The sequence below is a fragment of the Marmota marmota genome, unplaced genomic scaffold (assembly GCF_001458135.2).
Source record: "Marmota marmota marmota unplaced genomic scaffold, marMar, whole genome shotgun sequence".
Taxonomy (NCBI): Eukaryota; Metazoa; Chordata; class Mammalia; order Rodentia; family Sciuridae; genus Marmota; species Marmota marmota.
The window spans coordinates 11,716,307-11,731,404 of NW_025999880.1; the positions used below are offsets into that span (position 1 = coordinate 11,716,307).

At 53.9% G+C, this 15,098-nt stretch overlaps 1 protein-coding gene across 2 annotated transcripts; it reads left to right on the forward strand.

Moving 5' to 3' along the window:
* Positions 1–15,098, forward strand: Samd14 (sterile alpha motif domain containing 14). Of its 2 annotated transcripts, XM_048789182.1 has the most exons (11): positions 364–1,917; positions 2,027–2,585; positions 3,453–3,507; positions 10,261–10,427; positions 10,798–11,086; positions 12,019–12,106; positions 12,188–12,262; positions 12,337–12,496; positions 13,554–13,673; positions 13,767–13,922; positions 14,729–15,098. In XM_048789182.1, exons 3-11 carry the CDS (start codon positions 3,465–3,467, stop codon positions 14,882–14,884), a joined length of 1,254 nt encoding a protein of 417 aa, XP_048645139.1. In that variant the 5' UTR covers positions 364–1,917; positions 2,027–2,585; positions 3,453–3,464; the 3' UTR covers positions 14,885–15,098. The 2 variants fall into 2 exon arrangements, with proteins under 2 accessions (XP_015351287.1, XP_048645139.1); XM_015495801.2 differs by lacking the exons at positions 364–1,917; positions 2,027–2,585 and adding an exon at positions 1–115.

A 15,098-nucleotide genomic window follows, 5' to 3' on the forward strand; every position in this document is an offset into this window, starting at 1 on the left:
CCCCCGCGGCCGGGGTGACGGTCCCTCGCCCCTCTCCTGCCCGGCCCCCGCCTTGAGCACTATGGGCCTGAGGGGTTCCCGAGGCGCCAGCCACTGAAGATGACCGATGCTAGAGGTGAGAGACCGGGCCCCCGGGGTGGACAGGGAAGCCGGGCCGGCCACTTGGCCCGAGTGGGGTTGGATGGGTCCAAGGGATAGGGACCTTTTCCCCCTATCCCTAGGGGGACCGCGCGGGGCTGGGGAGCTGGGCTGTCAGGGGAGGGGGCGGAGATAGGATTTGTGTCCCTAATCCCCTCCCTCTCTCCCAGAGAAATTAATAATAATAATAAAAAAAAAAACCACTGGTGTGGGGGAAGGGGTAGAGGGCTTAACTCCTTCGTGCCCAGCGAGGAGCTGGACTGGTGGGTTGGAGAGAAACTGGCCACCCGCTGTGATTAGGGAGAGGGGCCCTGGGAGTGAAATAGGTAGCCGTCCCCACCTCCACCCGCTGTCCAGTGGAGCTTAAGAGGGGTGTCGGACTCCTGCAGGCTGTCCCCAGCCTGGGGCCTGTGGAAGACTGGCCACATAGGGAGGGGCACAGCCTCCCTAGATCCACAGTCCATCCTGCCTGGCCTTCCCAGTTGCACTTTCTCTGTGTCTGTCTGTCTGTCTCTCTCTCTCCCCTCTTCCTGGGCCCCTTTCTTTCCTCTAGCCCATAGGCAGTGGCTCTCTGGCACCCCACCCTGGGCCCCACTCAGGGCTCCCAGCTCTCTGCCTTCTCCACTGCTTTTCTGGCCCCACTCTGCTCTTTCTTGGCTCTTTCTTCTCAGCCCCCTTTGACGTCGCCAATCTCTGTGACTATTTGTTCCTACTCCTGCTTCCTCCCTAGATTGTGCACCTCTACTTTCTCTTTCTCCTTCCCTTGGGTACCAGATTTATTTTTTAACTCACCTGCATCCCTTTCTCCCAGAAGAAAGTCAGAGGTCACTGATGCTCCTCCAGAAACTGGAAGTTGTAGGGGAAGAGAATGGTCTGGTAATGTGGCTGTCCAGAGGAGCAGGCTCATTTCTACCCTTGTTACCTGTCTAGGAGTATGTTTGTGTGTGTGTCTGTGTGTGTACGTGCTCATGTACACTTCTCACCCAGGGAAGAGGGTGAGGTTGAGTATCTAATTTTCCAAGACTCAATTTTGGAAGGAGAGGTGGCAGGGTCTGGTGACCTTCTGCATATCAAGCTTCCCTAGAATTCTCCATGGGGCGGTGTAGGGAGGGTTGAGTCCCTCATACACCCTAGGGAGCTGGCTGTTGAAGGGAAAAGCAAAAGGAGTTTGTGTTGAATTAGGTGGACTGAGAGTGGGTGCCACCTGGAAGCCCTAGCTCACCCCAGAGGGTGCTGAAAGGGGCTTCCACACACAAGAGGGTCTCAGTCCTGGACTAGGTCCTTGAATAAAGAGCACATGAGCTTTCCCTTCTCAGTGTCTAAGAGGAGACACCACTGATGCCCTCAGAGGACCCCTATTCTGATGGGAAGCTCCTGTCTTGAAAGCCCCTATTCTAATGGGGGAATACATGACCTGTCTCCCATCTGATATGGGGAGATAAGACCCATGTAGGGAATCAGTGAAGTCTGAAAAATTCTTCATTTCCCACTGATTGGAGAAGGGTGAGTTTAGAAACTATGTAGAAAAATAGACAGGAGAACTACTATGACAGCTTTCTGGAAGAGGGGACAGCTGGGCCCTAGTGTCAGATAAGACTTTGTGATCCAGTGTGAGAATTTGGTTTATTCTTTAGGGTAGCCTCCCTTCTCATCTGACCCCTCAGGGCAGGAAGAACCATTCTAGATCTTGGCTACTATTAATCCCCAGAGTTCAAGAATGTTGGGAAGGTTCTTGGAGGCCCTGCATCACCAACCCCTCCCCTACCTGCTCAGCCCCAGGTATCCATGGTGTCTGGGGTGGAGGTGGTTTTAATATGGTTTTAATACTTCCCCTAATCCCAGGCTGTGTATACCAGCTCTCCTGTCTCTACCCTGTCCCTTCCCCTAGGGGGTGTTTTTTCCTCAGGAGTACCCCAGGAATTTCAGGCCATCCCTCAAGATAGCGCTAAGAACCGGGCATGGGTCAAGGCAGAGTTCTGCTTCTTATCTTCTGCATCTCAAGTTTTCACATCTGAAAAGTGGGGATACTAAGATCTCAAGCCTGGCTGGCTCACAGTGAGACCATTAGAAACAGAGGAGGAGGGGCAGAAGGTATGTGCTCCAGCTTCTGCACATCTGTCAAGGACATGGTGTAATCCAGTGCCCTGCCCTTTTCTAAGGGACCTGAGTGTTAGAAGTAACTGAAGATCATGTCTTACTTATGCAGTGTTCCTGCCTTAAACCATCAGTGACTCCCAGGCTTCCTCCTTGTCTTCTCATCAGTATTCCCCTACATCTGCTAGGAAAACCTGTCCAAATGCTTTCACCTGCTATATCCGGCTTCCCTACCTGCCATCCCTTCCTGCTTCCCACCAAATAAGCAAACAAGAACAAAATAACGTGGTCCATCCACACTCCTTCCCGGAACATACTTGATGCTCTGAGCATTGGCTGTCCACTGTTCTGCTGTGAGTACTCCTCATACCCTCCTGCATCTGTGCGTCTGTCAAGAACAGGGAGAACTGTGAGTCTGCCTAGAACAGTGGCCCTGCTGATGGTGCCAGTTTCCTGAACAGCTCATGTTCAGAAAGGCAGGTGGTGAGAGCCCCAGTGGACGGTGGGGAGGGGGGAAGCAGGATTGGATGGTGGATGGAAGACGGATACAGAACTGATAGTTGCAAAGATGGGTGGGTGGATGGATTGAGGTTAATATTGGATGGATGGGATGGATGTTAGACAGGTGGGGGGAGGAATGGATGAATGACTGGATGGATGGGTGGATAATCAAGCAGATCAAACAGAAGGGTAGATAAATAGATAGGTAGGTAGATGGTTGGAAGACCCTGGGCTCTGATTCTGTATTTACCACTAACTTGCTATGTGATTGTGGGTTAGCCACTCCCTCCTCTGTTTCTGTGTTTGTAAAATGAGAGGATCGGATTTAATAATCTCCACGACTTCTTCTATACTTGATGTTGGACAGTTTATGATGATTGAAAGCTTTTTAGGGGATACTAGTGATGGAAGGGCCCAGGACAGTGAAGAGCCCTGTGTGACGGCAACAGCCAGTTGGCTTGGACCACTGCAGGGCCAGCCTGCATCTGTGCTCAGGGTTGGCTCAGCCATCCCCTTCTGCTTGTGCCTGCTGCCCCGACACCCCCACTGTAGAGGAGGACTCAGATGGCTTCTCTCCCAGGGCTGTAAGAAAAGCTTTGAGGGAAAGTAAGGGGCCAGCAGACCAGGAGCAGGTGTAGCCATGGACCTGTCCCCTGACTTGACCAACCTGAACCTCTTATCCAGGGTCTCTTTTTCTTTCTCTCTATTTGTCTCCACAGCTGTCTTGAGTCATGGCTTCTTCAAAGCTCCGAGAACCCGCAGATGAGGTTTTTGGTAAGTTCTATTTGACTCCATCTCTACCAATAGACACAGCCAAAGAGCACTTCTTTCCAAGGCTACTGGGCATGGAATGGGGGAGAGTGGACCTTCGGGTGTTCAGTGTGTGTGTGTGTGTGTGTGTGTGTGTGTATTGTGGCCTGGCTCTGTCACCACTATCTTAGTGGGTCCTCATCTACTTATCGTACTCTGGTACCAGGCCACATACTCGGTCTCACGTGCACTGTGTCATTTCTATTAGGTCTGTCCGTTTCACGGAAAAGGAGCATAGAATGCAGTGTTAAAGTGACTTGCTCTAAAGATCACATGATAAGTTAGGTGACAGGCCTGGGTCTAGAACCCCAGACTTCCTGACTCACTGTGCTCCATCCCTGTCTATTCCAGCCCAGACAACACGCATCACCTCCTAGTCACCTGCATAGTGCATGGGACCTCACTCCAGGGCTCTGCCCTGGAATCAAATGCAGCACACATACAACCTCACACCCCCACATTGGCCCCACATGCTGGTCTGCATGGCCTTGTCCTCAGCACATACTGGGGTGCCTGCGTGGTCACCTGTACCTTCATTTGGAAATTGACTGCCCCAGTAGGGTGGCATTCCTAGCAGGCCCTGGGGTGGAGAAGCTGTTTCCCAGCTGGATTAAGGTATGTGGCATGGGGGGCTCCCAGCTTCTTGTCCCCTGCCTTCCTATATCCATCTTCCTCCTCTCTTTTCCCTGCCACTGCTCCTGGCCACAGTGACACCAGGGCTGCTGCCTCTTGGCTTCTGAGGAACACTGCTTTCCATCCCAGGCTCCCAGGGGCTCCCCTGGGCCTCAGTCTCTGGGTCCCTGTGTCCCCACACAGGCCCAGCCTAACCCTTGGCTTAACAGGTGAGCTGTGCCTCCCCTGGGCTTTCCTGCCTCCCCTCCCCCTCCAGTCTCCACCCTCTGCTCCTTACCCAGGCCCTTCCTGTTTCCCTTTTCTACTGAGAGAGCTGAGCCTTGCTTCCTGATGGGAAAGGCAATTAAATATTCATTATTCCCACTGCCCAGGGCAGGAGGGAAGAAGAGGGGGCACAGAGGAGGAAGCAAGGAATGGCAAGAGGTGGAAGAAGGGGTTGAGGGGCCTGGTAGACCAAGGGGTCCAGGAGAGGCTGGGTGACCTCGCCTCAAAACTTCTAAACTGTCAGGGTAGAGTTAGTTGCACATGCCTGTAATCCCAGCAGGTCAGGAGGCTGAGACAGGAGGATCCCAGGTTCAAAGCCAGCCTCAGCAAAAAGCAAGGTGCTAACAACTCAGTGAGACCCTGTCTCTAAATAAAATACAAAATAGGCCTGGGGATGTGGCTCAGTGGTGGAGTGCCCTTGAGTTCAATTCCCAGTGCCCAAAACAAAACAAAAACTTTGAAACCACCAGGATTCCATTTGCCCTCTAAACTGTCCTATGGAGGGTGACCATGGTGCCCAGAGTCGGGAGCAGAAGGCCCTTCTCCTTGGCACAGGTTGGCTAAGCACCAGCTGAGTGACAGGAGAGTAGAGGGTGCAATAGTACAGGTCTGGGAGCCAGGAGACCTGGACACCATCCTTAACTCCCTCCTACCCAGGCCAAACCTTTCTTCCTTGACCTTCAGCTTCCCAACCCATAAAATCAGGAGTTGACTCAAAGTTGCTCCCATTTGTGCTTCAGAAAGGATGTAGTGTATTTGGTGGTTACAGATATGCCAGACTGCCTGTCTTTAGCCCTGGCAGGATCTTACCAGCTCTGTGCCCTCAGGCAAATTAAGGCTGCCCTGGGGATTGGTAGTGTCCCTTCCTCCTGGGTCATGGGAAGTAAAATGAGCCAGTAATTGTGAAGCACTTAGATGAGGGCCTGGCACTGAAGAGCCCAGTGGGGAGTAGCTCTGCCTCTTCCGCGGTTTAGTCTTCAGGGCTTGCTGATACCAGGCCACGCCTGGGGTGTCTGGGTGAGGGGGTCCGAGGGCTGGGAAAGGCGGACCCCTCCCCACTTCAGCCCAGGGACTGTGGACACAGAAGCAAAGCAAGTGCAGCTGCGGGGCCAGAGAATTGAGCCAAGCCTGGATCCAAAAAATCAGTCCTTAAGCCAGCATCTGCCCCCTCAGAGCCCTCAGCCGCTCACTGCCCCTGATTAGCTGCAGCAGCCTCTCTGTGTCCATCATCCCCTTTCACCAGCCCATTTCTGGCTCCTCTTTGCAGGCTGCACCAGTCCTCTGGCTGCTCCTCAGATACTCCAAGCCCAAGCCTGCACCATTCCCTCTCTGTAGAAAATTCTGGGTCTTTCTATTACCTCAGCTCTTGTCACCCAGGCCTCAGCCTGGCTGTCTAAGATGAGTAGCAGCCCTCAGGCCATCCTTGTCTTTTCAGCCATTCTGGAAAGATCCACAGGCTTCTAATAGGTGCCAGGTTCTATACAAGGCTCTGGGGAGAGTCAGCAAAGAACAAGGCAGACCAAGTCACTATCCTTAGGGAGCTTGATTTCTCGGATGGGAGCAAGTGGGGGCCCTTATCCTGAGAGCACCAGAGACAAACAAAGGTGACCATCCTGTGAGGCCAGAGGAGGTGGGAAGAGGAGGGGTGTGTTAGTCAGCCAGACAAAGAAGGGTGGAGTTGTGGCACTGAGGGAGGGCTGGGGCAGGTGGGGACAGAGGCAGAGGCAGGCAGAAATACATCATCATGGTGTGAGCATTGTTCACCACCCCTGGCATAGGACAAGGCCTGGTACAAAACAAAACTGGGTAGTGACATGCTTACACCATCAACAGCAAATGCCAAGTTGCAGGCATTATGATGAAGCACTTTATATGGACGATTCTACTTAATGTTCACGACAAGGCTCTCAGTAAGACACTGCTAGTTTGGCCCCTTTTTACAGACGAGGGAGCCAGCACCCAATGTAAGTAACTTGTCCAGGATCACCCAGACAGCAAGTGACAGAAGTGCCCTTGGCCTTCCAGAGCCTGTGCTCTTACCTGAGGTATGGTAGCAGAGTCTAGCGCAGGAGGAGTCCAGGAAACTGGGTTTCCAGGTCTTGATGCAGGGCTGAGGCTCGGGAGCTGGACTTTATATTGGCTTTGGGATCCACCCCCACCACCCCCCACAGACCCCAGAGGGTTTCAAAGCAGGAGAGTAGGGGACATGGCAAGAAATGTGCTTTAGAAAGTTCCTTCTAACCTGTGGAAGGTGCGGGAAGGGAAGTGTACCCAGATGCAGAAGCCACGCTCTGGGATGGCAGCCGCTGGCAGAGGTGGGAGCACTGGCGAAGGCCTGAGCTGAGATAGTGCAGTCTAGATGGGGAGGACAGGCCGCCAGACGTGTGCAAGAAAGGCCAGTCAACAGAATTTCCTTCTTTTATTAAAAGAGTGCTTACAAAAATGTTGGCATGATGGCGCACTCCTGTAATCCCAGCCACTCTGGAGGCTGAAGTAAGAAGATTGCAAGTTCGATGCCAGCCTCAGCAATTTAGCAAGACCCTTGGTAACTTAGCGAGATTGTGTCTCAAATTAAAAAGTAAAATAGGCAGGGGATGTAGTTTGGTGGCAAAGCAACCCTGGTCTAATGTCCAGGACTAAAATTAAATAATAATAAAAACATTACAAGTCTGGGGCAAGAAGATGACAAGTTTGAGGCCAGTCTCAGCAATTCAGTAGGAACCTATCTCAAAATAAAAAGGGGCGGGAGTGTAGCTTGGTGATAGAGCACTTGCCTAGCATGTGTGAGGACCTGGTTACTGCAAAAACAAACAAAATGAAAAACAAGTATTTACTAAGCACCTACTATGTGTACTATGTACCAGGCATTGTTCTGCACCTGGGGTAGTGAACAAAATAGAGAAAAATCTGTCCTTGTGGAGCTGACATTCTAATGAATGAAGAGAGACAATAAAATTACACAATATGCCAGAAAGTGATAAATGATGTGGAAAGAAAAATGGAGTGGGCTTTTGGAGTGTGTGTGGGAAGGTGATATCAACTGAGTGGTCTGAAGGGCCTCGGTGTGAAATTGAGCAAAGACCTGAAGGAGGTGAGGGAGAGAAGCAAGTAGAAATCTAGCCAAGGGCTCTGTAGGAAGAGAGACATGCAAAGGCCCTGAGGTGCAGGCTGGATTTCTGTGAGGAAGGGTTGCTGGAGGGGAGGGAGAAGAGCAGAAGCTCTGAGCAGAGGAGTGACAGAACATCGGGTTTCATTAGGATCACACAGGCTGTGTGCTGCAGAAAGACTGTATGTGGGAAAAGAAGGGGGAAGGTTTTTTTTGTTGTTGTTGTTTTGTTTTTTATAATAAACAAGGCAAGAGATGATGGTACCTCACTGTGAGTAGTACCTGCCTGCTCCCTGCCCTCCTCTCTCTTTCCTGTCCATGTGTGCATGGATGAGTGTGTGTAGACTCAATCATAAACAATATGTTTTGAAAAGTCTCAACCATAATTTTTTCCTTGGTGGTACAGGGGCCTTGCACATGATAGACAAGCACCCTACTGCTGAGCTACATCCCCGGCTCCCAACCATGTCCAGAAGTAGGGAAGAGAGCCGGTTGCACGCCTGTAATCCCAGAGGCTCAGGAGGCTGAGGCAGGAGGATCACAAGTTCAAAGCCAGCCTCAGCAATTTAGCGAGGCCCTAAGCAACTAAGCGTGACCCTGTCTCAAAATAAAATATAAAAATGTGGCTGGGCATGTGGCTCATTAGTTAAGTACCTCTTTGTTCAGTCCCTGGTACCAAAAAAGAAAAAAAAAAAAAAGAGGAAGTAAAGAAGAGTGCAGTGTACTCTGCCATGTGCTCATGTCCAGGTCACCCCACTTCAACAAGCGCCGACTCACAGCCAGTCTTGTTTTGCCTCTGTCCCTCCCACTCTCTGCCCTCATTGCTCTGGATTATTTTGAACGGAATCCAAAACATCATATCACTTCCCCATAAATATTTCAGTATGTCTAGATATATTTTGAAAGTAGAGCCAACAGGAATTCTGGCTGGATCAGTTTGTAGGATGGGAGAGAAAGAAGTCAAGGATGACTCTGGGGGGTTGACTTGAGCAACGGAACCAGTGGAGCTATCAAACTGGGGAGCCTGGGGGGGCAGCTTATGGGGAGGCAGAGCCACAGGTTGGGTTTTGGTGTGGAAGAAGAAGGAGCCCACTGGACATGTCAGCAGAAGTGCTGAGTGGACAGTTGGACATATGAATTTCCAGCTGGGCGTTGGGCTGAGGGAGCACGGTAGCCCAAAGCTGCCTGACCTGGGTGGCTTAGGTAGGCAGTGGGACCTTTCAGGGAGCCAGAGAAGTCAGCAGTCTGAGGCAAGGCAGAGGGTTTGTTTTGATGTATTGAGTTGGAGGTGTCTGGGGTCCTTTGTCACGGCAAGTTCCCTGGCCATGGCCCAAGTGCCTGGGCTTGGAATTCAGGGGAGCAGTCAGCTAGAAATAGGCATAAGTGGCCATTAAGCCAGGTGTGTTTGGGGATGTTTACAGAAAAGAGGGAGGAACAAGCAAGACAGGGATGGAATGGGGTCCCAGAGGTCCCAAGGGAGGTGTAGAGGGGAAAGGTGTTGAACCATGTTGAGATGCAGGAAGAGTCTTTTCTATTCAGAGACCCTAGTGCCAAGGTCAGGTCCAGTCAAGCGTGAGGGCACCATTCTCAGGTACACAAAAAGTGAAACTGATCCATAAGTGCTTTTGTGTGTGACCCACTGCATTTGCCTGCTCCTCCTTGGGGTCATCATGCAGGACCTAGCACTGGGCCACAGACCCCCCGATGGCAAGGACAGGCTTCAGAGGCCTGTGGGGACTTTCTTCCTGCCACTGCCACTGGCTTGTGGGAGTCCCTCGGCCTCACTTCAAATGCAGGCCCCAAATGCTCACCAGTGTTCTCTCTGAATACTACCCTAAGAGTGACACAGCAAGTGTCCCCACAGGGCCAGTTTCTGGAGCCAGTCTAGTCAGGCTCAAATCCCAGAGGACTGCTAGCTGATGGCTCAGTCAAGTGACTCGACCTCTTTGAGCCTCAGTTTGTACAGTGTGTATAGTAGCTGTGGGGGCCTCCCCTCCCAGGGTTGTTGTTTTTCTTCTCTTCTCTTTTTTTTTTTTGTACCAAGGTTTGAGCCCCAGGGGCACTTAACCACTGAGCTACATCTCCAGCCCTTTCTTTTTTTCCTTTAATTTTTAAAATTTTGAGACAGGATCTCACTGAGTTGCTTAGGACCCTGATAAATTGTGAAGCTGGCCTTGAACTTGTGATCCTCCTGCCTCAGCCTCCCCAATTACTGGGATTATAGGCATGTGCCACCACACCTGGCTCTCAGAGTTGTTTTGAATGAGAAATGATGTTTGTAGTGTCTGGTGCATTGTAGTTGCTTCTTGAGTGGTAGCCACGATCACCATAATGTCTGCAGCCTCGTCCAGTTCCTCTCCCTACAGAGCTTCCCTCCCACCATCCCTAGAGGTGCCATCCCCGCTTCCCTACTTTCAGCATTGCGTATGCCACCTAGTCATTTGGAAACTCCAGACCTTAGGAGCTGGGTTGGCGTTTCCCCCTCTGACCCCTCCAAATACGGCTACTCTGTGCCTCTATGCAGGCTGTACTTATGTGCTGACATGATTAGTTCTCCCCCAGCCAGCGGAGGGGGGCCCTGAATTCCATCTCCCCTGGCCTTGCAGTGCCTGGCACTCAGAAGTACTGGCTTAATGCCTGGGGTGTGAACAAGGTGGACCTCTGGGCTCTCCACCTTCAGGTGACTGGTCTCTGCCCATTCACCTGGTTTGCAGATCTGGACTTGGCTGTGCCAGAGACCGCCAGACTGGACAGCAGTTTACACAAGGCCCGGGCCCAGCTGCTGGCCAAGGGCCGAAGACACCGGCCATCCCGCTCCAGGCTTCGGGACAGTGCCAGCTCTGCTGAGGATGGTGAAGGTTCCGATGGGCCTGGAGGCAAGGTTGGGGCAACACCCACCCACCCACACCTCTCTTTCCCCTGGGCTTTCCCTGCCCTTGGGGGAAGCCTCATTCCCAGAGAGCTGATGTAATAATAATGCTACCAAATGTCAGCCACTTCACTTCTGGCCAGCTCCTCCTATTAAAGTAGAAGCTCCATTTGCCTTGGTTGTGCCCCAGGACCCAGCTTGCAGATCAGGAAGCTGAGACCAGCACAGGTTCAATATTGGTCACAATAATAGCTAGCAAGGCCAGGGACCTCAACCCTTCCCTATGCAGCTCACCGGGAGACCTTCCCTCCAGACCCCAGAAGGACTCAGGAGCCAGGGCTCCAGCACAGTGGGGAGGATGAACGGCTGTCCCCTCCCCCAGGTGACCGATGGCTGCGGGAGTCCCCTGCACCGGCTACGCTCGCCTTTGCACTCGGGCCCTGGCTCCCCGGGCGGGGGCTCTTTCTGCCTGGAGCCTCCTGGTTTGCGGCGCAGTCTGGACGAGGACGAGCCGCCGCCGTCGCCGCTCACACGCTATCGGCCCCTGCACAACGCGGCCTCTCACGAGGGCCTGGCTGCCGCCTCCAGCTCGCCGCCGCGCTCCGCACCCTCCTCGGACAGCTCGCCCAGCTTCGTACGCCGCCACCCGCGCGCGGAGCCGCACAGCGAAGGTGAGCGCGGGCGGTGCCCCCTGCCGGTGCGCACAGGCACCGCAGCTTCCCCAGCCGCGCCCCGCGACACGGAGGCAGTGGCTGCGCCCAGTGGAACTGGGTGGCCACGGGGAGCTGGGGAGAATGAACACCAAGGTTCATTCATTCCTTTACAGAGAAATTACTTTGTGCCAGACACTGCTGGATCCTAGGGTACAAATAGGGCAAATAGAGGCAGTTCTTGTCCTCCTGGGGTGTGTAGTTTAGAGGAGCAACAATCGAATCATCCCTTAATTAAATGTGCAGTTACAAAGTGTAATGATTGCTACGCAGGAAATGTGCATGTGGTGGAAGTGCCTGTTATCAGGGTGTCTGACCTATTTGAGAGCATCATCAAAGACTCCTCTGAGGAAGTGACATTTGAGCCAAGATTGGAAGGCTAAAGTTAACAGTAAATAGTAGTGATCCACCGGGCACCATGTCACACGCCTGTAGTCCAGAGGCTTGGGAGGTTGAGGCAGGAGGATAGCTAGTTCAAAGCCAGCCTCTGCAAAAAACAAGGCACTAAGCAACTCAGTGAGACCTTGTCTCTAAATAAAATACAAAATGGGGCTGGGGATGTGGCTCAGTGGTTGAGTGCTCCTGAGTTCCATCCGCAGAACTTACACCCCCAAAAAAATAGTAGTGGTCCCTACCTTGTCAATTTGTAAAGTGCTTTACGGTTTGTCAGAGCCTTTCCTATGCATCCCAAAGATACCATGACATGGTCAGGGATTATTACCCCCACATTTGAAATGACAGAATCTCAGAGAAAAAGTGACTTATCCTAGGTCACACAGCTAGTGAAGGACACCAGAGCAAGGGTGGCTGATTCTATATCAAGAATATGCCAACCCGCCAGAGAAGATAGGCAAGCCACTGTACTGGCTCTTTGCTCCCCCTGTCCCCAAAAGATGACAGCCGGGATGCCAGCCCTCCTGAGCCTGCCAGCCCCACCATCGGTCTGGATAAGAAGACGCGCCGGAAGTTTCTGGACCTGGGGTGAGTGAAGGAGGGGCCACGGTGCAGAGCTGGAGCTGCTGGGATAAGAGCAGCTCTGCCACTCCCCTGCCCTCCCCACAGGGTCACCCTCCGCCGAGCATCCACTGGCAAGAGCCGGAAGGAGAAGGGCAGCAACCGCCTGTCCATGGGCAGCAGGTAAGAGGTGCCCACAGTGCCAGCTCCCAGCCTCCCCTTGGTGCCCACACCCATGCTGGATGCTCTCTTCACAGGGAGTCGGTGGAAGGGTCTGGCCGGTCAGGGGCCTCCCCGTTCCTGCCCTTTTCCTGGTTCACAGACAGCGGCAAGGGCTCAGCGTCCTCAGGCAACGTCACTTCTCCTGCCTGCTCCCCTAAACATGAGGGGTTCAGTCCTAAGAAGTCAGCGTCACAGGTAGTCTCAGGACTTTCTTGCCCCCAAACTGGCCCCTGGATTCAGGTGACATGAGAACATACTACACCCTGGTCAGACGGGGATCCAGGCCTTCCTAGAATCCATTTGTCCACCTCAGAGGCACTGTGTGTTCCATGACTCCATCGTCACCTGACTTCATTCACTCATCTCAGTAGTTCATTGCCTCACTCATTCATGGCCTCCCGCATCTCTGACACCGGGGCCCTGCTGTTCACCCAGCCTGGGGTCTCCCTGCCTGCTAACCCCTCTGCCTGGCTCAGGTCTGATGTGACACCCTGTTAGGAGTTGGGCCACCTGCTTGTGGGGTGAAGCTTCAGAGATATAGAGGTGAACAGGACCCCAGCCTGGTGCTCTGAGAGCTCACAGCCCTGCAGGAGGAGCAAGCCCAGGGACAGAAGCCGCACTGAGTGTGTGCTCATGTTCATCGGCACTCTCCAGATCACCAGGCCCCAAGCACACCTTTTTGCTTTAACAGTGAGGTGGGGGAGGCAGGCTCACTCCTCTATTGTACAGATGACAAATGAAGGCCCCCACAGAGGGGATCTACTCACTGACTTGCACCGATTTCATTGCAAAGCTCCATGACCCCCAGCCCTGGGGATACTGTGGTGGGCAAGATCCAGCATAGGCCCTTATAGAACTGATAATCCAGTGAGGGCATCTACCAGCAGGGTGACAGCGTCACGGGTAATACCAGGAGTCAGGTCCCAAGGACACCTGACCCAACCTGAGGGAGTCCTGGTGGGCTTCTTGTAGGAAGCAGCACTGAGCCTAACACCTCTATTCCTGCCAGTTCTTCTGTCTGGCTTAGTTCTAGCCCTGTGCCCCCTAGATGGCTGCCTGCCTCTCAAAGGCCCCAGGTCATGACATGTCACACAAGTCACCATGTCCTGTGTTTGCCCAGCTCCCAGCTTGTGCTCAGAGGGCACTGAGCAACTTTGGGTACCTAGTCCGGGACTTCAGCTCCATGTAGACAGGGTGGTGGGCTCGGGCGGGGGGCTCCCTTCCTCATCAGCACACACCCCTTCCCATATAGGAATCCACCCTGAGTGACGACTCCACGCCCCCCAGCAGCAGCCCCAAGATCCCGAGTGGTCCCCGGCAGGAGGCCAAGTGTTCCTACCCCTACCACACGCTGTCCCAGTCTTCAGATGAGGTGAGTGAGGCTGGCCGCCATGCCGGCTGGAGTCCTGCTGAGTGTGCAGGCTGCGGCCGAGCCTCTCCCCACATTCTCCTGTCTCTGTCCCAGTTCCTGGATGAGCCCCTCCCTACTGTCCAGCACTGGACCAGCCAGCAGGTGGGCCAGTGGCTGCATAGCCTCAATCTGGAGCAGTACGCCGCTGAGTTTGCGGCCCGGCAAGTGGATGGGCCACAACTCCTGCAGCTGGACGGAAGCAAACTGAAGGTAGGTCAGAGTGCAAAGGTCATGACCCAGACAGAGCTTGAGGCAATCTTCAAAGTTGGGGAACTCCTCATGCTACTTTGACCCTCGGCCCAGCCTCCTGAGCTGCCTTTCCGCTCTCCAGCCACTGCTGTGACCTCTGACCTCTAGGCATGGTCCTAGAGGGGTCTGGTAGGGGAACCCAATCCAGCTGGAAATCCAAGCCCACCACTTGAACTTGATCATCTAGCTCCAGCCCAAGCCTCCAGGCTGATCTTTCCCTTTGGGACGGTCATCTGACCTCTGGAACTTGAGTTTTCCAGTATCATGGGAAGCCAAGCCTCTCCCCTGGTCAGCTCTGCCCCATTCTCAGTCTCAGAGGCTAGCAGTAGTGATGTGTCATGGGGACGGTTTGCAGGGTGGCCTCTGAACTCGGCTGGAAGGTTCCCAGCCTGTCTCCAGCTGTCATCTGAGTTGCTTGGGGGTAGTGGGGAGGGGCCTTGGCCACCGACCAGCTCTGTGACCTTGAGCAAGTCACTCCCCATCTTTGGGCCTCAGCAGGTTGGGCAGGGTTGTGTGGAGGCTGAAACCCCAAGTGGAGGGAGGGAAGAAACGGATGGGGAGGCCCACCTCAAGCCTCATCTCTCCCAACCACTCCAATTCCACACTCTCACTGAGGCTTCTGATCCCTGGGCAAGTCACAGTAGGAGGCAGAGGCTGCCCTTCAGGGTGTATCGCTGGGACAGAAGGAAGCCCCAGGCTTGTGTTGGCTGGAGCCGAACCTGGAAGGTTCTGGGATGCTCTCCTCCACCCTGGGATTTTTCCCCCAGAGCCTGGGGCTCAGCAACTCGCATGACCGGGCGCTAGTGAAGCGGAAGTTGAAGGAACTGGCAGCAGCTGCGGAGAAGGAGCGCAAGGCCCAGGAGAAGGCTGCGAGGCAGCGGGAGAAGCTGCGGCGCCGGGAGCAGGAGGCCAAGAAGAGCTAGGGGCGGGCAGGGTGGCACTGGCACCTGGGTGCGGGCAGCCACCAGGCTCAGCGGGCACAGGCCTCACCAGGGGGGTGGGCCTGGGTGCCAGGCTTGGGCTGGCCTAGCCCCACACTCTTGGGGGCACGTGCCCTCTCTCACTCTGTCTGGACCCAGAGTCCCCGGGAAGGGAGACCCCAGGGAGAGGGCCCAGTAATAAATCCGATTCTGAGGA

Bases quoted from the DNA above. Each gene is read 5' to 3' on its own strand.
- Samd14 (XM_015495801.2), top strand. From the start codon at position 3,465: ATGGCTTCTTCAAAGCTCCGAGAACCCGCAGATGAGGTTTTTG. The intron at 12,263-12,336 runs GTAAGAGGTGCC...CTCTCTTCACAG, and splicing joins CGCCTGTCCATGGGCAGCAG to GGAGTCGGTGGAAGGGTCTG. The intron at 13,674-13,766 runs GTGAGTGAGGCT...TCTCTGTCCCAG, and splicing joins TGTCCCAGTCTTCAGATGAG to TTCCTGGATGAGCCCCTCCC.